The sequence below is a fragment of the Coccomyxa subellipsoidea genome (assembly GCF_000258705.1).
Source record: "Coccomyxa subellipsoidea C-169, whole genome shotgun sequence".
Lineage (NCBI taxonomy): Eukaryota > Viridiplantae > Chlorophyta > Trebouxiophyceae > Coccomyxaceae > Coccomyxa > Coccomyxa subellipsoidea.
In genome coordinates, this window is record NW_005178031.1 from 1,612,267 (window position 1) to 1,635,331 (window position 23,065).

Consider the following 23,065-nt stretch of genomic DNA (forward strand, 5'->3'; position numbering starts at 1 on the left):
AGGCTGAACCGATGACAGCATTCCACAAGGGTATGATATCCAGATCCTGGTACATTCTCATGAACATGAGCATCATATTCTATATATGGGTAGCCTGCCATGGGCCACTGGCTTTCTGGTACGATGCTTGTAAGTGGTCAACTTAATGTCAGACAGCTTGTCTAACACTCAGCCTGGCAGACAACTCAACAGCCCTCAAGCCAGGCATAGGAAGGAACCTTCCACTTGGATTCCGATGGCCTTTCTGTGGTAATATGCATTAGCAATTGATCTCAAGAGAATTCAGAATATAATCCTTGTCCTTACAAGCATCATCACACGTGAATCACACCATGTGAATAGCCATTTATTTGCACCGTTGCACTCAATTGCACCCTTACACTTGTTGCAGTACTGCGCAAAAGACCCCAGAAGACCTCTGGAGTCACGCAGGCTCAAAGCATCCTGAATGGAAGAGCTATCATTTCACCACCAAGAGCGGCTTCCGGCTGTGATGCCTGCAGTCACCCACACCATTCTCCAGTCACTCAGACCACATCCGTTGAAAGTAGCAGAATGCATGCTGTTGATCTTGACAAGAGCAGGATGACGGCTTGCACAGGAGGAGGAGGAACGGCAGGTCATGTAGGTACTCACGCGCAGTAATTGGAGATACTGCCAAGGAAGAACTCCTGCAATTTTGACTTTGAATGCAGGGATACAACAATGGCGGCAACGTCCAGATTCTCTGCCTTTTTGCAGACCACATTGCCGATGCTCTCTGTGTCCACCTCGGACTGCAAGATAACACATACCATCAGGCTGCAGTATTTCCAAGTCGCAATGTGAAATTATCAGCAGGATGCACCACGTTGAGCTGTAGCAAGGTAGGGAACTCATTCAGTCAAGACTCACATTACATTGCACCCATTACCTTGACGATGTGTACTATAGGTTGGAGCTTCAAGCTGGCCAGTGATGGGAGAAACCGCGCAGCAATAAAGCTCTCTGCATTCTTCACGAGCTGGTCATACGCCACTGGATCTTGCTGCGGCAGGAAGTCAACTGGTGGTGCTCCATAGACAGCAGGCATCTGCATGCGAGGGATCACGTGGACAAGGTGCAGCTCGTCTCCTTCCCTGCAGAAAACGCCTGGAACCTTGAATTTTGGAGCAATCCGTGTAGTGACCATGGCAGCCCTTCACTCGCGTGCATCTATGTTGATACGTATGATGAGAGCATAAAGATCTCAGCAAATGACGATTTTGACAGGAGCAAGTCGGTAAGCAAGTCGGTACGACTGGTGACCTATATAACTCTTCCAATGTCCAAGAAAGTGCCCTTTCGCTTTCTGCGCTGTCATCCACTGCAATCAACAGTCTTCTGCGAGCGATGCCACCATCAGCAGCTTCCTCGTTTTCTTGTATTGGCTGCATCGTGTATGTGTGATCTGGGCTTTCCTTTCCAACGTATCGAAGAATTAGACTCTCAAACTTTGGTGTCCCCCTACAATTTGTTATACACTGTATGAATAAAACTCTTCTTCCAAGCTGATCAAATTCTCCAAATTGTGAAGGAAGACATTGTGAGATGCTGAGGTGGATTGATGGACCCTACAAAACCCTGATTGCAATTGGCCAAAGCCCGCGAAACTCGGCATTTTGCACAGTTGCAGAGGTGTGCGGACCATTGGCAGGATGGCGGTCAACGGAAAGCTCCTTTTGTTGAGCATCGCAACAATTGCACTGCCCTGTGCGATCGGCAAGGTCCACTTAGAGGAAAGATTTGACGGTACAAACGATGCCCTTGATCTCTGCACCACTGGAAGCTTAAACATTACAGTGCACCATCAGGATGAATGACAATTGTCTCTTTTTTGGTCCAATGCCCCCAAAAGTCATCTGTGGTGTCGTTATATTATGATCAGACCGATCAGGATCATCTTGTATCCTAAGACCTGCAAGAACCACATTACAGCATTTCAATCTCAGTTCCAACTTCGAAACAGTCAAAATGATCTTCTCTTTCGCCCTATTGGTGCGCAGAATCATGGACTGAGCGGTGGCAGCCTTCCACATGGAAAGCAGAGGAGAACCTTGCTGGGAAATTCGAGCATACAGCTGGAGACTGGTATGGGCACCCAGAAGCAGACAAGGGCATAAAGACGACGCCAGATGCACGCTTCTACACCATCTGGACAGAGCTAGAGGAGGAGTTTGTCAACAAGGGCAAAGATCTGGTGTTGCAGGTGCGCATGCATTTGGGATATTGCTGCGATTCCAATTGTCTGCCACCGCTTTTCCAATACCCTGATAGAGACTCGCAAATCGATTTCTGAGTTGATCTTTCTGCCAAGCGCAGTTCAGCGTGAAGCACGCCCAGAATATCGACTGTGGTGGGGGCTACATCAAGCTGCTCCCGACCTCCAGGTCTGTCTCTGCACATTATCATGCCTTCAAAACTCCAAGACTAACCTGCACAGAGTCCTCCCGCACAAGTGTATCAGACGAGTCTGATACAAGTCATTTGGATGCTGCAGCAAGGACAAGATGCCAGACTTTGGCGGTGACACCCCCTACAGTGTCATGTTCGGCCCAGACATCTGCGGGTCCACCAAGAAAGTCCACGCCATCCTCACCGACAAGAAGGGCCGCAACCTGGAATTCAAGCCCACTGTCCCCGCTAAGACTGACGAGCTCACACACGTCTACACATACATTCTCCACCCCAACAACACATACCAGGCAAGCCTGAGGCTCATTACCAACCTGCTCCCACTCTTGCCTCCAGCTCCTTCGATGTACTGCGACGCACCACTCTCTTGCGCAGCTCACCCTAGTTGAGTGATCGAGGTTTTGATACATAAGTCATCAGAGCTGGACTGAATTGTGCATGTGCCAGCGCAGATCCTGATCGACAACGAGGTGGACCGCAACGGCACCCTCTATGAGGCCCACGACTTCCTGCTGCCCCGCCAGATCCAGGTGCGACGGGGCTCTGTGCTTGATCTGTCCTGCATGGCCCGCATTCACTTCATGCTATCAGGGGTTATACTGAAATTACACAGGTGTTTCTGGTCAATCTGAATTGACAAGACCCTTCTTGAGGGTTGTAAGACCGCCGGCGCACGGCGGCTAACCAGGACTCACCGTCCTCATCACCCCACCACTCACTAATGGGTGCTCTTACATGCGTCCTGATCAGCTGACCAGGCTCAAAAGGGATCCCAATCCATGCAAACGTTGTTGCACTTCCACAGAGAGGTACTCACACAGCGTATTCTTACACCGTGGTGTTGCAGGACCCTGACGCCAAGAAGCCAGAGGACTGGGTGGACGAGGCGCAGATCCCAGACCCCGCCGATGTGAAGCCGGACGACTGGGAGCAGCCGGAGACCATCCTGGACCCCGAGGCATCCCAGCCAGAGGACTGGGACGTCGAGGAGGACGGCGAGTGGGAGGCCCCGCGCATTCCCAACCCCGCCTACAAGGGGGAATGGCAGCCCAAGATGATCGACAACCCCGCCTACAAGGGCGAGTGGGAGGTGGGCAGACTGCTTGCCATAACACTTTACCTTGCCGCTGCATTGTCAACATTGAAACGCCCCCATTCTCGGCTTTTGTGTCATCATGTTTCGGATGCTTTTGTCATCCAACACATGATGACCAGAAGCCGATGATAAGCCTCAGCGTTTGATGCCAGTTTGTGTCATCCTCCTCTTGAATTGTTATCAAGTCGAAAGCAAATCACGGCAAATGACGGGGGTATGTGGGGGTTTGGCGCGCAGCACCCGCTGATCGACAACCCGGAGTTTGAGGACGACGAGGAGGTGTACCTGCTGCCGCCGCTCAAGTTCGTGGGCTTTGAGCTGTGGCAAGTCAAGAGCGGCACCATCTTCGACAACATCCTGGTCACAGACGACGTGGAGTACGCGGCCAGGTTTGCAGAGGAGACCTGGGGCGCCTCCAAGGACAAGGAGAAGGAGATGCTGGACGCCGTCAGGGCCGAGGAGGAGAAGAAGCGCAAAGAGGTGAAGCACGCCACGAGCATGCATGTGCTGTTGTTAACGGGGCAGGGTGTGCTGCACAAGACAGTCTCCTTAGGAAATAGGGGAGTCACTCACATGCACGTGTGGCATGCACTGGCTTGCATGAGTGCAGGGCACAATTGTGCAGTTGTAACATGGAGCTCTGATGCAAAGAGCTGGGGTGGCTGCAGGAGGATGCGGCTGCCAAGGCCGCGGCGAAGGATGCTGATGACGGCGATGATGACAATGATGACGAGGCGGACGATGACGCGGCTGAGGGCAACATCGATTTTGGGGACGAGGATGAAGATGACGAAGGCCTGCACGCTGAATTGTAGATTAGAGACGCGACATCACAGATAAGTAGAAATAGCAGGTTGCCAGGCTGTTTCCTTGCCCTTATTCCGGATCAAAAGTACCCTAGGTCAGTAGATAACTTGTCTGTCTGACAGGAGACTAGATGTGTCAAAGAATTTATGACAGTCTTCATACTAGACTGCCAGAGTTGCTGGATGTGCAGGAGTGTTGGTCTGTTTGTATTCTGCAAATTAGAATACTGTTTTTCTCCAGTGAACTGCTTGAAGTCATGCCATTATAAGTGCCAAGGCTGGCATGGAGCATGTGCAGTTCTTGTATCGTCATCGGCTTACTGGCCACGGATATCATGCATGACTCCGAGTCCAAGTCATCGATGTCGTGCATGAGTCATCAAATACGCATGCCGCTGCGGCTGCAAGTTGCCAGGCCGAGGGGCCGTATGACATGCACGCACTCATGCAGGCGCTGCCATGTGATTGTTAAATCACCATCGGAACAGTTTCTTTTTGTCAACTTTCATTTCCCCCCGGGCTGTCCTAGTTGCTCTTGGGTCCTGCAGCTTCCTCCATTTGGAGGACAACTTCCCAACGAGGACCGCCTCAGCAGACCAGATTCAGAAATGTGCAATGCACCTTGTGCATATCCATGGCTCCACATTCAATTTAATCTGAGAACCATATAGTAAGCTTGATACCTGTTGAATCTCCCATTTGCTTCCTCACAGTCAATTCATGACATAAGTTTCGAGCAGACGAACAGGATGGCTCTGAGTCTTGTGTGCAAGGATTGCAATGCTCAGCTTAGGAGCGTGGCTGAAGCAACTCAACATAATGAGGCAACCGGCCACGCCAATTTTGAGGAGTCAACTGAATCTGTGAGTCTTTCCAAAGAAGCGATCAAAGCAATCAAGATGCTTTCACTCAAAGAGCACAATGATATGTCTGCAAACACAAAATGAAAACCTTGGTGTATTTTCAGGTGCTCAACCTTGTTTGCTCGACGTGTGGAAAGCCTTGCCGCAGCACAACAGAGCAGGAGTTGCACACAAAGCGAACAGGCCACACCACGTTCCAGGACAAGGTACTTCTTTCTTTCTTGTGCAGGCAAAAGGGACGACTGTCTTGGACATTTCTAATATGCCCTTTTGTTGTGGTGGTTTGCTGACATTGACTCGTATGCGCTGCTGCACTTGTTCAGACTGATGAAGCTGTCCCCATGGACACTGAGACTCAGATGAAAGAAGCTGCCGCCGCATTGAAGGAAGAGGAACAAGGTGGCTCAAAGGCAGAAGCACCTGCAAGCTCTGGCGAGGATGATGTGTTGGTGCGGCACCAACCAATGCCTTTCTGGACACAATCTTCATGGCATCCATGACGAGGTGTTTGTCCGTCGGGTCTGATCAAAGTTCTTGCAAGTGCACACAGGTGGAGCCCACTGTGAATGCAGACCTGCTGCAGCAACTGCAGGACATGGGCTTCCCAAAGAACAGGCAAGCTGCACTTGTAGCAGCCGGTTGCAATTAAAGGTCGCCAATTGTGGTATTGTACTCCTCGATGCATGATTGTCCTCTGCGCAGATTAGATTTGGGGCTGTATTGCAGATCTGTGCGCGCTCTGCACTCAACTGGAACGGACAACATTGAGCAGGCTGTCAGCTGGATAGTGGAACATGAGGAGGACGCTGACCTGGACACGCCACTGCTCATCCCACAGGTGTTGTGGTTGACAAATTCTGCTCAGTGGCTCTTTCTTTGATAAGGCGCATGTGTGGTGCCAGGTAGTGGTCATTTGGAATGCGACCAATGTTAATGGTGTCTGCGCAGAAGGACAACAAAGAGGACAAGCCCAAGCTGAGCCCCGAGGAAGCGAAAAAGCAAGCCGAGGAAGTCCTTCGCAAAGCGAGAGAAAAGCGCGAGGTTCGAACGAAGATGCGCCTTCTCACATTTTTAAAACCTGTGCTTCCTCACTTGCAGCACAACATGGAGCAATCCTTTGCTTGGAGGTGACTGCAAGACATTTGATATATGTGGTACAATGCGCAAGCATCCAATTAGACAAGTCGCACTCTGTAACTTGCCAGCAAACGCTCCTGCTCAGTAATATGAGGGACGAGCAAAATGCTCACATTCCTGCTATGCATGCTGTGTCAGGGTGCCCTTCTTGGTGATCGATTGCTTGTTATAATGCAGATGGCGATCCCTCCCAGTCACTAATGACTGCCATTCAAGGGAGTACAGAGTAACGAGTGCCATTTTGTCTGACAGAAGTCGTGCTGAGGGGTGTGTCTGTGGGGCGGCAGAGGGAGGACCGCGAGCTGGAGAAGGTGCGTGAGGCGGAGGCGCGGCGCGCGACCAAGGAGCTGATGGCGGCGCAGCGGCAGGAGGAGGAGCTGCGGCTGAAGCGCAACATTGAGGACCGCGCGCGCGAAAAGGCCGAGGAGGCCCGAGCGCGCGAAAAGATCCGTGTCAAGCTCGGTGCGCGCCGTGAAATGCCCCCTTGTTCATCTCATGCCATGTGCAGAAGCTTCCGCTTACACCCTTCTAGGGTGCAGCATGCCTATTCGATATGCTTCTAGTGTCCCTTTCCTACTTTCTGGAATGAGGCAGGGCCCAGACTTGTGAGTGTCCTTTGGGCATGCTACACCAAAGTTTACCACACATATGCAGCTACAGAAGTGGAAGTGCAGCCACACTCTTCTTGTGGGCGCATGTCAGGGCGATTTTGCGGGGATGCATCTCCTAGGGCACATCATATGTTTGTACAATATGGGGTTCGCTATCGCTTGATGTAGAAATTACTGGCCTCAACTTTTGTGCAGAGGAGGATCGTCGGGAGCGGCGGCGCAAGCTGGGCCTGCCAGAGGAGCTGAGTGAGGAGGAGAAGGCGGCGGAGGCGGCCAAGAAGGCAGAGGCCGCTAAGGCCAAGGTGTCGCGCGCGCTCCCCGTCAAGCCCATCGCCCTCATCACCCAGCTGCGCGACGTCCTGGTGGGCACACCCCCAAACACAACCTCTCTGGAACATGACAACTCCCCTGCCTCTGGGCAATGGGGCACCATCTCTGACTCCATGCACTCTAGCAATTCTTCCATGTGCCACATCACAAGCCAATGCACATGCCTGCTCCGATGTGTCACAACCAGAGAATGCTCGGCGTTGTGGCAAGTGCGGGCGTGCTGCTCAGGTGGGCATGAAAAAGGCGTATGCGAATGAGGACGAACGGGTAAAGGCCTGCTGGGCCACCCTCCTCAAGTACTGCGGCAACATCGTCAGGGTGCGGAGCAGCCACCAAAGGCTCACTTTCATACAGCTCTGTGAATGGGAGGAACACAGGGACACTGCAAGAGTCAAATGGAGGACAAGGGATGCCATGACTTCCGAGCAGTGTCAGTGCCAGACCCAGGGGACTGGCTGCTTTGCGGTTTATATGTGTGCAACATGTTGGACCAGAACTTGAACCACGGTTCCAATGTCATTAAGCTGTCCTGAATGGTGCCCCTCCGGCAAGTCCATCAAGGGGTAGGTTGTGGCAGCCTTTCATGCAGCTTGTCTGCAGACGCACCTTGCCTCTCACACGAAAAGCATGCAGTAATGATAAAAGTAATGATGGTGCCCAGGACCCAAACGAGGAGAAGTTCCGCAAGATCCGGCTGAGCAACGCGGCGTTCCAGACGCGCGTGGGCAGCGTGGAGGGGTCTCTGCGATTCCTGGAGCTGCTGGGATTCGACAAGGATGCCGGCGGGGAGTTTATTGTGATGCCGCGAGACAAAGTCAGCGTGGAAACCCTCAATGCCGCCGGCGGGGAGCTCAACAACGCCCTCACCAACCCCTTCTTCGGGGCGCTGTGACATAATTTGATGGCGCCCACCTGAGGCTTCAGCTGCCGAGATCTTGCCCTCTATAGTGCGGCTTTATGCCGAGGTCTCGCCGGCGGCACTATACATGATTCTTTATAAGTCTGCTTCAGTTTGCCATACTACAGTGGCAAAGGCAAGCCAGACTGTAGTGCAGCAAGTACAACCTGGACAAGTCATCTGAGAAGATGTCCGCATTTCTCATTCTCTAATCCAGACAAAGTGCAATGTGGCGTTTGACTTCTCATGAGGGGATGTAACAGTGGAGTTGCAGAAAGACGGTGTCATGAATACTTTTCTGCACTTCTGCTCACATCATTCATTCAGGGCGCTTCTCGGCACGCAGCTCTGAGAGACTCATGTGTGACAAGATTTTGTCCATTGAGCATTGGACCAAGGAGAATTGCAGCTACCGTACTCATTACATTCCTTATGCATCGGTCCCACAATAGTGTTGTTTTGCTAATGCTTTTCTTCTCGTAGTGCATGAGGGCACTCTGCAACATCGTGCTGTAATTGACACATGCTAGCCCTCCCGAGCGCTGGTCACAATCGCCCGCTCAACTCAATCGGCTAAAGAAATCATTGTTCTTCCGCGCATGCACAAATGCGGCACAGCCAATTCCAGTCATAGCTCTTCTCAAGAGCCCTGACCAGAGCACATGCGCAGGAGCCTCCCACTCATGATTGCTCCACCTCAGAATGGCTTGGGGTCGAAGCCTGGGGTGTTGTTCAGCGATGTGGTGGCAAGGATGAAGTATCCCAGAGCGTGGCCAATGGCGCCCCTGCATTCCAATGACGTCCTTAGGCTTTTACCAAAGGAGGGCTTACACATGTGGCTCATCAAGATCCAGGAATTCAAGAAGTTCTTTCAAAGAGTGCATTCTTCCTGGCGCAAGCAGGCTCTGGAATAATAGAGGGGCTCACCATGCCATGACATCAACCAGGTTGAAGCCAGCAGGGTCGTTGGTCTTCAGAGCAAAGCTTGCCTCCTGAACAGCCAGATGAATCATCAAAAGCAGTACAATACTATTTGCGGGCCATGCTCGTGAGAAAAACTTGCGGTCCGCTGACGAAGACTCACCTCTGCAAGCCTGTCCCCCGCCTCAACGTTGGACTGGCCGTTCTGCTGGGGAAGGCCCTGCAAGAATGATTGGTTGTCAGGAATTTCTATGATTGGAGGTACAGCACTGTTGTAGGGTCCCCAGGACTGTTGGGTTGGTTTTGTACTGCTCCAACACAGTTCTGTACGCACCTGCTTCTTTGCGTTGTCACGCTGGAATCCCAGGAAGACAAAGCGGCCGAGCGCAAGACTGGCAACAGTGGCGCCTACACGAGAAAAAAAAATCTTATGCTCAATAAGCTGTTGCTGATTAAGGGATCAATGCCTCAGGCTTCCCTCAATATGTAACGCAAACAAACGCCTGCGCTTGATCAGGCCATTGCTTGGAGGCCTTCTAGGTGCATGTGTACCACTGTCGAGACGTGCACTGAGCCCAATCCTCAGACTTCAATCATGCGTGTCAGCTGCAGCGCAGTCCCAATCTTGAGCTAATTTCTGGCTGCCAGCTACTTTCGAGCCATGCATATCAAAGATCCTCACCGCCGATGACGAGGTTTGTGTCTGAGAGGGCACGGACTGGTGTCTGCACCCTCGACCTCCTTGCGGAAGGACGGGCTGTTGGCAGAGCGGTGAGAGGCCTCAAGCTCAGACTGGATGCGATTGCGGCCACCATGGTTGCTTTTGTTTCTGCACGGGTGTGTCACCGCGATAGTCGATCCCAGTGCCTTCTAATAGCCTCGCTTCGAGCTCACGTAGCCAAAATCTTGCTCTTATCTTCAAGGGTTTCGGGAAGGGGTCGGTGAAATGTTGATAAAACCCTTTCTAGGCACATGCCCTCTGATGCTCGCATGCACTGCATAATAATAATAATAATGTTTTTGAGTGGCGAACCCAGAGCCCAGAGGGCCATAGGGCATACACAGGTCCGTCTGCAGTCGGAACCCGGGGCCGATATGCACAGGCTTGCAGCCTTGTCAACTCGCAAATTTGCGAGATTTAAAATGCACCCTTGCAGCCTACATGTAGGCTGTACAGGTCTACACTCCCTTCATACACGAATGCTGAGGGGCCATCCCTAGCAAATCGCTCGAAACTTCGGGACGGATCTCGACAGCGACGATGCGGGTGTCTCAGGAGCGGCCGCATCGCCGAATGTACCCGACAATCGATCCGAAAAAAGTCCCAGTGTTTTTCCTGGGGATCGAACCTGGGAGTGTGGTGTAGATATCGTTTCATCTACCCCTTGGCTGTCCCAGGTCGCAGATGCAGGGAACAGTCAGCATGCTATGGTGCTACAACGACTAAGTGTTCAATAAACAGGTATTAGTGCAACAGTGCGCACCATATGGTGCAAGCCTTGGTCATGGGACGGGCGCGGGCGGGTTATCACGCCGTCCATGGACGCCATTGGTCTGGATCCTTGATATCTTTGGGATCATCGACATGATCATGTGATGTCAACATCAATTGCATACTGAAGTTAGTGTGTGATAAGTTGGTACAACCTCTATGCAAAAGTTATGAACTGCTGCACAATCACGGCCCATGTCGCGGCATCATGCGTAACTACGTAATTGATACAAGATCAATGGCAGTTCTATTTCAATTGTGAGAATCACTGTGGCCACAGTACAACTTTCACGATGCAGTGTCATCGCAAGTATCACAAAAATTTCTGTCCCAGCTCTGTTTGTGTGGCCACACTGTTCCATGGACCCGACACACCCATGGGGCCACGGCCAGGCCCACGAATCCTATTACCAGGGTTGAAGCAGCGCGCATGCATATGCTCACGTGGTGCAGAGGTTGAGCATGACAGGGTACACGTCATCAAAGCCGGGCTGCTCTCGGGCGGCGGGCGCGCATGCCTCCACCGCAGTGCGGATGAATTTGAGCGCCTCCTCCATGCTGTGCTGGTCCAGCCACATCGAGTACTGCATCAAGGGCAAAACCACACAACCTCTTACTCCAGCTAAAGCAGTGTCTGGCGAAGAAAGTATACCACATCTGCTGCAAGTGCATCAAGGACATAGAAAACACCTGCAGATACCGAGTGCTGCTGAGGTAGGGGGATATCTAACTCAGGATATTGCTACGGAATTGCATGGGTGGGTGCAGCGATGGGGGCAGCACCTGGGCAGGGGAGAAGCCGGAGCGGGAGTGGGGGGACTGGAGGGCGGGGGGCGCGCGCGAGTAGAGGTGGTGCAGCACGGTGGAGCGCGGCAGCGCGGCCAGCAGCAGCGAGTCGCCGGGGGCCGGCGCGGCCGCGAAGAGCAGCGCCCGGAAGGCTCGCAGTGCCCGGTGCGGCGCCCCCACCGCCTCCAGCGGCAGCAGGTTCTCCGCCACCGCAGCCTCCAGCTCTGCTATGTCCTATTTGCCAATGCCCAGCCAGCACACAATCAGTCACCCGACCGGATGACCACTTACAGCGGCATCTTGCAACGTTGTCGAACTGTACTTGGAGTGCCAGTAGAGGGTCTTTTTTTTTTCCAGGACAGACACCCTACTTACGCATGTGCCAATGCATGCCCAGAACATGCCCAGAACACTACTGGGCCCCGCTAAAACTGTTGGCAGGCATAATGGATAGCGTGAGCAGATGACTCTGAGATGGAAATCGGCGTACCTTGGCGAGCTGGAGTTTGCCGGCGTGTGAGAGAGGCCGCAGGAGGGAGGCGTGGCGCATAAAGAAGAGCACGATGCGGCCGGCCATGCGCTCCACCAGCGCACCCCCAAAACTCGCCGTTGCGCTGGAAGGCGGCGGGCTGAACTTGCTCAGATACTCCACCCTGCACCACCCCACAGCAGCCTCATATCTGAAATTAGGGACGCCCGCCCACGTGTCCTATAGTCGAAGTCTTCTGCAACAGAGCCTTTGCCCGTGCATAGAGGCACATGAGACGAGGAAAGCCGGACTGAAGCTGGCCAGAGCCACACTTCAGCTTCTTGTGACATCGATAAGGCGGTGGAAGATGCAGAAACCAGCACAACACTGACAGAGAAAGCGGCAGCAGCGCACCTGCAGAGGGCGATGTGGCGGGTGAGGTCGGCCATGTAGGGGGAGGCGCCGGCGACGGCTGGCGCGGATGCAGCGCCAAAGTCCTGGGCGTGCATGCGCAGGATGTGTTGCTCGGCCGCGTCCACGGCCGCCCTGAACAGCGGCACCACCGCCTCCACTGCCACCCCCTGTATTGCCTCCAGCGGCGCCCTGCCAGGACACATGCACTCCCTCATCTCTCCCCTTGCAGAAATTTATCTTTCATTTCTTTGTTTTGTCGATGCACACTGTTTACACCGCAAGCAGCCCTCCCTCCCTACTTGGCGCTGGCACTGCCTTTCATGTCATGCATAATCTTTGTTTAAATTCTGATGGGTCTGCACAGACCAGGCTGTAACGCTTACATGATGCGCTGTTAATATGCCCCTGAGCCCCGTGGATGATCCATGTAGATTGGGTTGGCATGTAAGAAGGAGTGGGAAGAATAGTAAGAGCAACCAAAATTAAATCTACGATGAGCAGGAATGCCCCTTGAGCACTGTGCATGTGTGGTAAATGCATGTTCAGTGGGCCCTTGGGCGGCACCTGAGGGTGGCTGCGGCCTGGGTGGGGAGGCGGGGCAGCAGGTTGGCGAGGGAGCGGTGCACCTCGTTCAGCTGGCTGCACAGCGTTATGTTGCGCAGCTGCGCGCTCGTGCACGCGCCCCCCATCTGCCGCACGTCCGGCCCTGCACCCCACAACATGATGCCTTCTGACCGCATGAGCAATCTGATGGAGTTATAGTTGAGTCATTTACCTCCACATCAAGGGGCCTGACTGCTCAGCTTCTGATGTGAGTTTTGTCCGGGATCACTGTAAGATAAATCTGATACACATGTTGCTGAATGTACCTCAATCCTAGATCTCTAGGAACTGGAAAATGTCTGATAAAAAGAATAATAATGTTAATAACTGTGGCAGCAGCGAGAGGCGCTGCCGGCCGGGCGCACCTGTGGCGGCCATGTACTCGGCCTTCTCGGCCAGCAGCCGCAGCGCCTTGCCCACACAGGCGGCCACCTGTGCAGCCAGCCGCATGCTGGAGCCCACGCCCTTCAGCTCCTCATGCATCCTCCTGCGCCGCACCACAGCCCGCATTTCATCATCAACACTTGGACCTTGTGAAAATCTCAATAGTAGCATGGCCAACGAAAGTGTTTATCTTTTTGTCTCCAGGGGTCAGCCATTGTTTTACTCTGGATATAAAGGGTCCCTGTGGCATGGCGAACGGCAAGCGCATTACTGATCTCAGCACTGATGTGTTAGCGTTGGCGCAGTCATAAATTGAGCAGGGGGCGCACCCGATGAACTTCTGCAGCTCGGCGGAGGTGGGCAGGGAGCGGTTGCCGCCCGGGAACGCGCTGGCGGCCGCGTCGGACATGCGCGAGATGCAGCTGCCCAGGTAGGCCTGCTGGAACGGTGCCACCGCCGCCACCACCGCCTCTGTCTCATCCTCCACCAGTGCCGGCTCCACACCCTTCACCTGCTCACCAGAAACAATTGTAACCGCCCCTGACACCACACATGCGACTCTGTCTTTCTTTCCTCTTCAAGCAGTCTTTAAAGACCTCTGTGCAGTCCACCTTGGTGCTCCTGATACAAAACAAAGAAATCTTTCTCCATTCAGAGGGAATGCAGTAGGGAATGCAGGGCTACAATGCAGTACAAGCGCCATGTAAGGAGAAAGCGTCACTTGAGAAACTTCGCGTTCTTTGCTGGCATTACCAGGGTTGCTCACCTCGGTGTCCTGGAGGAGCTTGGCAATGGTGTCCTCGAAGATGCGCGCCAGCCGCGGGAACTGCGCCGTCAGCAGCTCCCGCACCAGCCCCGCCCGCCCCGCCGCAGCCGCATCCCCAAACGCCTTCTGCAACGCCCCTGTCGCGAGCTCCCTGCAGCCCCGCATGCAGTCAGTATCTTTTGCTCTGATTACCTCACCCAGGCTCCTCCCTGTCAGGTAGCAGGCTAGCAGCTCAGATGGTGCTGTGAGATTGACTGACTGTGGAGCCAAAGAGCAGGACATCACTAGGTGAAAATCACATTGTCACCCCTCTGTTGCTCCAAGAATCTCGCCAGGAACCGCATTTGCCAGGTGCAGACACTGGTAAGGAAAAGTTTGCAGCCATGGCAGTGCTGCGAGAGAACATCATAGGTTTCTGGAGCAGGGCAAGAACAGCAGGAGCAGCGATGAATGTCATGGCATCGCACCAGAAATGAGACATGGGAGGTGGGCACGAGGCGGCCTGCAGTGAGTCTGAAAACAGGACGTGCGACAGCGGGTCCCTCTTCTTTGCCAGCACCCGCTGCAGATGCCACACCGCCACAGCCGCTCCATGCAGCGCTTCCAGCGCCTGCAAGGCTGCAGAGCTCAGCTCCCACCCACGTGCACCTTTGTGCATGCATCATCACGGGCGAACCATGGCACTTGAGATTACTTAGAGCACTGATGGTTGTCGCAGGGGCATCTTTTGAGAGCATCCTTGCCAGATCCTCATCATGGTGTTAGCGCTCAATTTTCTCCACTAGATGCTGGCGCTGACACACACCGTCACGCGGCAGGCTGTATGTGTGCTTTGACTCCTGTTGGATGCGTGGAATGGCACTACACAGCCTTCTAGCACCTTGTTCTCTTCTTTCTTTGTCACTTGCACAAAGGAGCCTCGAGCTGTAGCAGCATTGTTGGTGGTAGCTACCTTGGAGAGGTTCTGCCAGAGGATGTCGGCCAGTTTGGCGGTGCTGCCGGCTGTGCCGGGAGCGGGGGATCCGCGGCCGCCGGCGCCCCCCAGGAACCCCCCGGCGGCAGCGCCCGCCGATGTCAGCCGCCGCGCATCGAGCGCATTCGTCAGCAGCCGCTCCACTTGGCTCACATAACCCTCCACCAGATCAGTCACCGCCTGTGCAGGCAACATCACAGCCGTTCCCACATGTTCACAAGAGCTACCTATGGCCAGGGGCTGGTCTGATAGAATGCTAGTGAAGGCTCTTCTGATTGCTGGCAAACAGGATCTGCGAAGAAGCAGGTATCACCTTTGGGAGCTCGTTGAGGTTGAAGTAGATCTGCAGGGCTGAGCCCACTTCCGCCTGGCTCAGAGTTTCCATGCCCGCTCGCAAGGCTGCCTTGGCTTGCGTATGCACCTGCTCACCATCAGTGTCGATCAGGACAGCCTCAAGAGGCAAACTCAAGTGAGCTCAACAAGGGCCTCATGATTGAGAGGTGCATGCCTGCTGGGAGGCAATCTGTAGGTAATCCTCATCAGCCTCCACAACCGTGATCCCTGACAGGTCGATTTCCTGGCCGACAGCGGCGATGTCGTTCAGGAGCTTGGCTGCTTTGGCAGGGTCCTGGCTGCCAGCCTTCTCCTGCTGCGTGGCCAGCTGTGCCTGCAAGCACCAGTACTCACCCTTGGAAGGCTGCCCTGCTGCTGCTTTTTAAAATGACATGCAGCATGCAGCCACAATTGTTTCAGGCGCTTTATTATTCTTTTTGCAGGACAGCTAATCAGATGAACTAGTCAATTTGGCGTCCCAGAGGAGGGGTTCTTCGAGTGATGAAAATGGCTGACCTTGAGCCTGGCGACCAGCTTGAGGCGGTGCAGGACATGGCGCAGCACATCAGCAGTGGTGTGCAGGTTGTGCAGCTGAGATGTCTGCAGGCGGATGGATGCGTACGGCTGCATGACCTCAGCGCGCACCCGCCGCATCGCCGCTTGCAGCGAGTCCACCGACAGATTAATCCCCTGATGCGGCACACATCACATCACCTCACACTACAGTCTTCTGCATGCATGTGTGAGAACGTCCTGCACATTTGAGTGAGCAGCGGCCCATTGGCTTCCTGCAGAGTGCCGCTGATCTGACAATTTTGGGAAAAGGTTGCAGGTGCGATGCAGGGCATGACCTGCATGAAGCTCTGCGCCTCACGCAGGCTCTCAGCCTGCCGCAGCAGCTCATCCTGCCGCCTGTGAACCTCTTCTTTGATCCTTTCTTGTAGACTCTTAATCCCCTGCTGTAGTTGGATGGTTTGTGCCTGCCCCAATTCCACTGGAACGTGAGTTTCGATTATTGATGACTTTTACTACACAGCAATCCTACTGCAGTCACGGATACTGCAGTCATGGATGCAATTTAAAGTTGAGAACTACCTGAGCTGTAGTTGATGATGTACTTAAAGAACGACTGGCGAAGTCCATTGCATCAAAATGGTCTCCACAGAATGGTGCATAGAGAGGATTCGATGCAAGATCCTCGTCAGGATTTGCCTTCTGTCCTCCACGACCCATATTTTCTTTGTTATCCGTAGACCTTCGAATATCAATAACGTTCGATCTTTATGCAGCTTTGAGCATGCTGGAGTGCTTTTGGAAGTTCATCTTGTTCACTGATTGCCGCGCTACATGTCCATCGGTTTGGTCAATGGTGAACGTTCCTTGATCCACATGTAATATCACGAATTTAGATTCAGTTAGTCGTGCAGTGGATTTGGCAATCAAGACGGTTTCTGATAAGGAAGACAAATGGCAACAATCCGAGTCTCTGAAAGTCCGGAACAAGACACTCTCGCCAAGCTTTCTTACATCAACCAAAGCTCATTTGAGTGTGATTCAAATGTGACACTCGACAGTAATTGCAGAACCAGCACCCAGAATGAACATGCTTGTGCACGTGAGCTCATGTGGGCCCTTGCATTATGCATCTGCTCAGCTGATGGTGGCTAGACAAGAAGTCCAAGGCTGAAATAATACATGATCATGACATCACTGATGGATTAAGTTCAATCATATTGACCTTGGTATCTGAACTCATGAAGCCAATTGGATCAATCCTTGCAATCAGAAATCGCATCCGGATATCGCGATCAGATCCATCATGATGATCATATGCGCATGCATGCAGTTGACGCAGACTGACTGAAATCATGATCAGTCAGTCTGCGCAGAGACCTTTTGTTGGACAAAGAGATGTAGGCATGGACGACAAGGGAGCGCCGGAAATGATCGAATCATGATAGAACATGCAATATTGAAAGGTCGTGCGGTCACCATTGGTGGGCCAATGGTAGCCTCAATGGTTTGCCTCAAGGCTTGACCGAACAAAAAAGCATCAATCAGCTCTAAGTGTCAGGCTGGCAATATGATAGCGCTATTGAACCAATTTAATACTCTCACTCCAGAGTGGCATACTGACACAAGAAGCAAGCAGAGTATTCTCAACATTTGCGTGCCCTCAATGATCTAGCGCTGATCAGATTTAGTGAACCCTACAAGTATAACTTTGCGGACAATTACAAACGGCAAATCGACAGTTGCTCACCAGAAGGTATTAACACTGGCACCTGCAGGTCTGGGCTGTCACTCCGCCACTGGGACAAATTGCCTGAAGAAGGCCAGCATGGCTTGCCAGTACTGGGGAGCTGCAACTTCGTATGTGTCATTGTGGTGTGCATCGGGAAACTCTGCCCAGGAACATCTCTTGTTGTCAGCGCCTCCAATGTCATCATACAGGCTTTGCATGTGAGACTGCGGCACAATCTCGTCCTGCAGGTAGCAAAAGCCTCATCAGTAAATCATGTAGGCAGGCACACATAGTCAGCCACGGTATTGAGCACCACAGTATCCAGCAAAGATTCAGCAGCAACCATGGCAACAGGGACATAGAGTATGGGAATGCAGTGATCTTGCCTGTCCAGCAGATAGCATGAGGATGGGGGTCTTTCCTATCTTCTGTATGGCCTGGTAATTCCTCCACTTGTTGCGAATCAGAAAGTTTCCCACTTTGCCTCTGCCCAGCACAGGTCCCAGGAAGGGGAGCATCTGCAAACAAGGCTGCCCATCACACATGTGCCGGGGAAGGACCAAGCTGATTGTATTTCCACCTTTGTGAGGTGCGGCATGGCATGGTGCATCCTCGCGAACCACACCTTTGGAGCGACATCCTCGATTGACAGGAATGTGTTCTCTATCACGATTGCCCTGAACACCTTGGGGTTTGCTGCCGCAAGATGAAGTGCCACAGCTCCACCCAGAGACTTCCCCATGACCACCACCTGCAGCATGCATCTGCTGAATGGGCATTTATTCTAATACAGACACTGTAGGCAATCTTGGCAAGCAAGGGAGACGCCCAATCACCATGTCCTTGTCAACATCTGTCCTCTGCAGGAGATGCTCTAGGGCAGCCTGTGCATCCAACTTGATTCCAGCCTCGCTGGGTTGCCCCTGGCTGCGCCCATACCCCCGGTAACTGCGCATGCAGTAACCTTTAGTATCACAAACAGCGATCTGACAAGTGCACAGGATCAGAGGTGTGTTGGCCCTCACAGACACAAGCGCATGCAGGATTTGATGCTGGAGGTAGATTTGGTCTTGGATGGGCTCAACCTGGGCGCAAATATCGCGCAGTCCAGGTAACGAGCTAGCAAGCGCAGGAAGGGCAGCCTGAAAGACATGTTGCCAGCGTTCTCCTGGAAGAAGAGCACCATTGGCCGCTGCTTCCGCGTGGCTAGAGTCCAGCCTTTGGGGTGCAGGTACCAGGCATGGAGCTTTGTGCCATCCTTGGCTGTCAGATCCACATCCTGATACACAAGCCAGTCGAGCCATTCTCTGTGTTTTCTCAAGAGGTCAGTTCCATGATGTCGCGTGCACAAAGGTTGGGGCACTCATCAAGGCAGATCTTTGAGGGTGTGGTTCCAGGTTGCCAGTCCTTACCTCATACTCCAGCCCAAAATCGTTTGGATAATACTGGAAGTCGTTTGGAATACCTGGTATCTTTGGCATGTATATCTGCATGCACAATGCAGTCGTTTCAAAAAGCACATTCCAAAGGTTGCACAACAGACAATGAATTAAGTTATCGGGTAACCAGAATGAGTTCTCACCAGTCGCTCCTGAAAAGAGAATAACAGTCCCAAGACCACTGCACTTATACCTCCACCCTGCGCACATATGCTTTTGACCATTGCATAGCAACCAGTATATTTATCTGAAACATATGCAGTTTCATTGATGCACACACCCCGATCAACGCCCTTGTCAGCCATATCATCACTGTATCCCACTCCATCCACACTTCAGTTAGGGGTGCATCTATGTGCTAGTCGAGCACGCCCAGTGAATTGGGCCAATCTATAATGGAGGAATCAACTCTAAGATATCAAACGATCATTGGACTATTCTGGTTCCACTGACACCATCAAGCAGCAACTTTTGAAGCTAGAGGCAGTTTCGCATTCAAAGCTGCACAGGTTGCACTTTTCTTTCAATATCTTGAGATAACCAAGATTACTACTTGCAATAGAAAGCGTCATTGTCTTCTTCTTGATTCTTCAGGCCAGGTCATCACTGGGCAGCGGAAAAGCAGGGCTTAGAGTGCTGGTGCCAGCAGGAGCACATTTTGACGGAGGCAGTCTCCTGGGGATGTAGACTGAGGACCCAAGATTGATGACGCGCAGAGAGAGAATTCATACTGGTGGTGCCTGCAGAGATGGTTGCCACGTGGTGCACCCCTGCCATTTTTTTCATAACAAAGTGCACAAAGCTTGGCACCGGCCTAGGCATGCCTCCAAGCTTAAGCCTCCAAGCTTGGTCTTAAGTCATGCACAACTTGATTGGTGTGCTCAATCAGCTACTTGTACAAGATACTTTGACGGTGCATTCAATGATCATGCACACGGTTCTCATACATGCCCTTTCCTTCAGCTGTGCGCGCCGTGACTTGGTCATGACCTGCCGAGCCTCTTTACAATAATCTCTCTTTCTCTTGCAATCATGACGTGATGGCGTTGATGATACGCCAAGTTTGTTGGACCTCACTCTTGCATACAGATCCTCGTGGAAAATCCAACCACCAGCACAATTGGCAGCTGCAATAAGTAAGCCAAATTGAAAATTATTACCCCTACTGGAATCCCCAACGGCATTTGAAGAGCTGCTGACATCAGCACCAGCTCCCCAGAACCCCATGCAAATCAGGTAGTATGTTATGTTTCTTTTACTGCCAGGGAAAAGCAACGCGCAGCTGCCACTTGAAGCACGCCATTGAAATGAGTGATGCTGTTCCTGAAACCCTCCGATATAGCAACCTCCTGCCAGTGCCTACCGCAATCCTGGCATCAATCCTCCCTCTGGTGTTCACATCACGACTGCACACTCTTCTCACGCGAGTCAGGTCTGACATAACACAGCCAACCAGCAGATCTGGCTGCAAATGCAGCTACAGAAACTCCTAATCAGTGGACTTGTCCCTTCCACACACACACACCAGCTGTCAACGCGATGTTGAACAACCGGCAGGCAAGCAATCTGACTCGTTTATGCATCTTCCCTTCAATCCATTGACCATGTGCTTCAGAAGCACACAACCCGGGAACTGCTGCATGACAGCAGCAGCCACCCCGCCTGATTCGCACAGACAAACATGTTCCAAAACGCTGACAATTCAAGAAATGCACCATTCTCATCCCTGCGGCAGGGGCCAGACCCACCCCATGTGTGCTGCCAACAATGCCACCCATTTTCATTGTTGGGTGTTGAAGGTTCTTCAGAGTACACAAGTGCACCAATCACTGCTCCTTGAAAGATCACATGATGTCCTCAGTAAGGGTGACACGATATAAAATTTGTCACCCATCCTACTATTCTGGCAGGAGAAACTGACCAGAATCCCAACAGGACACCTCTTGACATTCTGCAGGAGAAAGGCAGCGAAGCGTTATCACTGAATTGCACACCAACCTCTATGAAATGTAGCCGCCAGCCATACCATTTGACCAACTGAGCAGTACAACTGTTCATGCAGGGTCATCAAGCAAACATCGTACCACATTCCTCGAGGCAATTCTATTCTATCCTAGAAGAAAGAGAGGGCGGCTTGGAAGCAAGCGCTGACACCCCTCTGGCTTCAATAATAATACACTGAGGTCTCAGGAGGAAAGGGAGAGCGCAAGTAAGCTGCTCTCTCGAAAAGGTGAAAATTGCGCCCAGCAACAGCAACGAAACTCACTACTTGGTGGGCAATGCACAAGAGTCGTACAAATAATAATAATCGCTTAAGCACCACATGTTGTTCTGACGTCTCCCAGAAAACCCCCCAGCACGACAAGTGCTCGGAAGGACTCCTTGGCACACTGGATGACAACACGCAACCTCCACGAATTTGTTGAGCTTTTTACTGTTAGCGAGTCATACTGGTAGTAAGTCAGACTGTCTTATTGCGTCAGTAGATGCCACCACCAGATGCTCACGCTGCTACTGCAATTTTACGCAGCAGGGAAGCCGGTGGCAGAGGCAGCGCCTCTGGCTTCGGTGAGATGACGTAGCCCGGTCCAGCCCACTGCTTGGGGGTAGAAATTGAGACGGCCTTTGTTGCAGTCTTGACTGTGTATTGGGGAGCTGTGCGAGGTGGTCCATCAGCTGGAGGTGAGGCAGCCCTGCACGCCAGCAGACACACATCACACGAGAGACATCAAAGGAAAAACATTATTCGCCCAAATATTCTGGGACAACGTGCAAGCACCTCTGCTCCAACCACGTGTGCTCCTGACATGGTAAGTCCGAACAACTGACCCGAGCATTGCACAGCTCGCCACCAGCATATAACATTGCTGGACACGTCGTATACGATAGTCGCCGTAGTTGATTTCGGCCCCTAGGTTGAGCAGCTACGCGGGTACGACAGGGAACGGTGGTCCAGGGGAAAGAGCAAGTTCTCACCGGGCCTTCTTTGTCTTCTTCTTGTTTCGTTCCTTGTTTGGAGTCCCTTCCCTCTTCTGGACAGACCTGCACCGTATCAGAAGACTTGAGTACGATTTCCAGCAAGATGAAGCAACCGGACGCTTATGGGCTCACAGGTGTCACCGGAATCGGAAACGCATAACAGCGGCTTCGAGTAACTTCCAGTTGTACAAGCAAATGCTGGAAAACTCACTTCGCAGGCTCCAGCCACGCCTCCGTACAGGGCTGCAATTCCCGTTCGAAGGACACAAAGGTCCTTTGCTTCACAGCGGCGCAGGCCTCTATCAAGCGATCCACCATGTTGTCATGGTCACCCACGAAGGGTCCTGGAAGTGTTACTCGGCGCCCCACAACTACGGCAGTCATCTCGATGGTGCACCCTGAAAACTCCTCGGTTTTAAGGTTGAAACCCTGGTCGGAGCACCAACAAAGATCCGGCTCCAAGACGTGCACCACTCGCTTCTCTGGACGTCAAAGATGCCTATCTGACGCAAAGGGTGTCCGTCCCTGCCTGGGTGCCTCGCGATTTGGCTATTCACAAAAGATCGTTTAGCGAACTTCAAGGCCCACGTTGCTCCACCAAATCAGGCAACAGCGTCATGATCGAGAGCCATCCGAGTCGACCTTCCCTTGTTCAGGTGGGGGTCGCTCCAGAGGGACCATTTCCAGGGAGCCAAAGATGGTCTTGCAGGATCCGTGTCAGTCAATACAACATTTTAATCTGTATCCGGATACAGGTTGTCCAGTGCTTGAGAATCCTGCAGGGACAAGCTTCAAGCTGCTGGCCAGTTGCTGAGATATCTCTAAATATAGTACGAAGAGATCAGTAGAGTCGAAACTGGCGCTGGCCCGGGGCTGCGGCACCGCTGCCAGTGGCGCCATGATGATTCAAAACTGCTTCTGTCATATAGTGCGCATGCATGCATCCTATGACTGTGCAGTCCAGCAAATTTGGTACACATGCAATTTTCAAAAGTTGTTTTTAATCACTGATTATCACTGAAGCTGTGACTCAGTAGGCTACTTTTAACTTGAAGTTTGTGTCACTGACTTGGTGGAATTTGGTGGC

General features: G+C 52.5%; 8 protein-coding genes across 8 annotated transcripts; 3 read left to right on the forward strand and 5 right to left on the reverse strand.

Annotated features, from left to right (window-relative positions):
• Positions 1 to 285: 285 nt before the first annotated feature.
• On the reverse strand, positions 286 to 1,483 carry COCSUDRAFT_54050 (hypothetical protein). The gene is made up of 2 exons (XM_005646121.1): positions 914 to 1,483; positions 286 to 776 (listed from the first exon to the last, which is right to left on the reverse strand). Exons 1-2 carry the CDS (start codon positions 1,169 to 1,171, stop codon positions 633 to 635), a joined length of 402 nt encoding a protein of 133 aa, XP_005646178.1. The 5' UTR covers positions 1,172 to 1,483; the 3' UTR covers positions 286 to 632.
• A 177-nt stretch (positions 1,484 to 1,660) lies between these two features.
• On the forward strand, positions 1,661 to 4,681 carry COCSUDRAFT_24759 (calreticulin 2, calcium-binding protein). The gene is made up of 8 exons (XM_005646122.1): positions 1,661 to 1,770; positions 2,025 to 2,227; positions 2,341 to 2,408; positions 2,519 to 2,723; positions 2,886 to 2,963; positions 3,281 to 3,523; positions 3,767 to 4,009; positions 4,198 to 4,681. The coding sequence occupies exons 1-8, from the start codon at positions 1,677 to 1,679 to the stop codon at positions 4,342 to 4,344; spliced, it is 1,281 nt and encodes a 426-aa protein (XP_005646179.1). The 5' UTR covers positions 1,661 to 1,676; the 3' UTR covers positions 4,345 to 4,681.
• Positions 4,682 to 5,084: 403 nt separating this feature from the next.
• Positions 5,085 to 8,448, forward strand: COCSUDRAFT_30128 (hypothetical protein; the record flags this gene model as incomplete). Its single annotated transcript, XM_005646123.1, has 10 exons — positions 5,085 to 5,198; positions 5,303 to 5,404; positions 5,522 to 5,647; positions 5,749 to 5,813; positions 5,925 to 6,036; positions 6,147 to 6,239; positions 6,623 to 6,797; positions 7,142 to 7,308; positions 7,505 to 7,594; positions 7,938 to 8,448. 10 exons carry the CDS (start codon positions 5,085 to 5,087, stop codon positions 8,166 to 8,168), a joined length of 1,275 nt encoding a protein of 424 aa, XP_005646180.1. The 3' UTR covers positions 8,169 to 8,448.
• A 423-nt stretch (positions 8,449 to 8,871) lies between these two features.
• On the reverse strand, positions 8,872 to 9,910 carry COCSUDRAFT_83512 (hypothetical protein; the record flags this gene model as incomplete). Its single annotated transcript, XM_005646210.1, has 5 exons — positions 8,872 to 8,959; positions 9,102 to 9,166; positions 9,259 to 9,315; positions 9,430 to 9,503; positions 9,778 to 9,910. The coding sequence occupies 5 exons, from the start codon at positions 9,908 to 9,910 to the stop codon at positions 8,872 to 8,874; spliced, it is 417 nt and encodes a 138-aa protein (XP_005646267.1).
• Positions 9,911 to 11,027: 1,117 nt separating this feature from the next.
• Positions 11,028 to 16,821, reverse strand: COCSUDRAFT_30131 (hypothetical protein; the record flags this gene model as incomplete). The annotated part of the gene is made up of 14 exons (XM_005646124.1): positions 16,411 to 16,821; positions 16,167 to 16,295; positions 15,832 to 16,005; positions 15,491 to 15,649; positions 15,296 to 15,403; positions 14,962 to 15,162; positions 14,010 to 14,132; positions 13,573 to 13,754; positions 13,225 to 13,346; positions 12,821 to 12,962; positions 12,257 to 12,445; positions 11,864 to 12,026; positions 11,371 to 11,607; positions 11,028 to 11,171 (listed from the first exon to the last, which is right to left on the reverse strand). The coding sequence occupies exons 1-14, from the start codon at positions 16,546 to 16,548 to the stop codon at positions 11,028 to 11,030; spliced, it is 2,211 nt and encodes a 736-aa protein (XP_005646181.1). The 5' UTR covers positions 16,549 to 16,821.
• Positions 16,822 to 17,616: 795 nt separating this feature from the next.
• Positions 17,617 to 19,513, reverse strand: COCSUDRAFT_30132 (alpha/beta-hydrolase; the record flags this gene model as incomplete). Its single annotated transcript, XM_005646125.1, has 8 exons — positions 19,280 to 19,513; positions 19,143 to 19,199; positions 18,973 to 19,047; positions 18,646 to 18,839; positions 18,397 to 18,508; positions 18,186 to 18,311; positions 17,919 to 18,078; positions 17,617 to 17,819 (listed from the first exon to the last, which is right to left on the reverse strand). The coding sequence occupies exons 1-8, from the start codon at positions 19,325 to 19,327 to the stop codon at positions 17,617 to 17,619; spliced, it is 975 nt and encodes a 324-aa protein (XP_005646182.1). The 5' UTR covers positions 19,328 to 19,513.
• Positions 19,514 to 19,986: 473 nt separating this feature from the next.
• COCSUDRAFT_33732 (hypothetical protein) lies at positions 19,987 to 20,896 on the forward strand. Its single transcript, XM_005646126.1, has one exon. The coding sequence runs from the start codon at positions 20,577 to 20,579 to the stop codon at positions 20,877 to 20,879; it is 303 nt and encodes a 100-aa protein (XP_005646183.1). The 5' UTR covers positions 19,987 to 20,576; the 3' UTR covers positions 20,880 to 20,896.
• A 43-nt stretch (positions 20,897 to 20,939) lies between these two features.
• Positions 20,940 to 22,478, reverse strand: COCSUDRAFT_54055 (hypothetical protein). The gene is made up of 3 exons (XM_005646127.1): positions 22,190 to 22,478; positions 21,976 to 22,041; positions 20,940 to 21,692 (listed from the first exon to the last, which is right to left on the reverse strand). Exons 1-3 carry the CDS (start codon positions 22,360 to 22,362, stop codon positions 21,503 to 21,505), a joined length of 429 nt encoding a protein of 142 aa, XP_005646184.1. The 5' UTR covers positions 22,363 to 22,478; the 3' UTR covers positions 20,940 to 21,502.
• Positions 22,479 to 23,065: the final 587 nt, after the last annotated feature.

What these genes read in the sequence shown, in the direction of transcription:
- COCSUDRAFT_54050 (XM_005646121.1), bottom strand. Translation starts at nt 1,171, where the DNA reads ATGGTCACTACACGGATTGCTCCAAAATTCAAGGTTCCAGGCGTTTTC. An exon ending in CTATAGTACACATCGTCAAG is followed by an intron (nt 777 to 913) that starts GTAATGGGTGCA and finishes GTTATCTTGCAG; the next exon opens with TCCGAGGTGGACACAGAGAG.
- COCSUDRAFT_24759 (XM_005646122.1), top strand. Translation starts at nt 1,677, where the DNA reads ATGGCGGTCAACGGAAAGCTCCTTTTGTTGAGCATCGCAACAATTGCA. An exon ending in AAGCTGCTCCCGACCTCCAG is followed by an intron (nt 2,409 to 2,518) that starts GTCTGTCTCTGC and finishes TGGATGCTGCAG; the next exon opens with CAAGGACAAGATGCCAGACT. An exon ending in TGCTGCCCCGCCAGATCCAG is followed by an intron (nt 2,964 to 3,280) that starts GTGCGACGGGGC and finishes GTGGTGTTGCAG; the next exon opens with GACCCTGACGCCAAGAAGCC.
- COCSUDRAFT_33732 (XM_005646126.1), top strand. Translation starts at nt 20,577, where the DNA reads ATGCATCTTCCCTTCAATCCATTGACCATGTGCTTCAGAAGCACACAA.
- COCSUDRAFT_54055 (XM_005646127.1), bottom strand. Translation starts at nt 22,362, where the DNA reads ATGACTGCCGTAGTTGTGGGGCGCCGAGTAACACTTCCAGGACCCTTC. An exon ending in GCGTGGCTGGAGCCTGCGAA is followed by an intron (nt 22,042 to 22,189) that starts GTGAGTTTTCCA and finishes GATACGGTGCAG; the next exon opens with GTCTGTCCAGAAGAGGGAAG. An exon ending in AAGAAGACAAAGAAGGCCCG is followed by an intron (nt 21,693 to 21,975) that starts GTGAGAACTTGC and finishes GCTGGCGTGCAG; the next exon opens with GGCTGCCTCACCTCCAGCTG.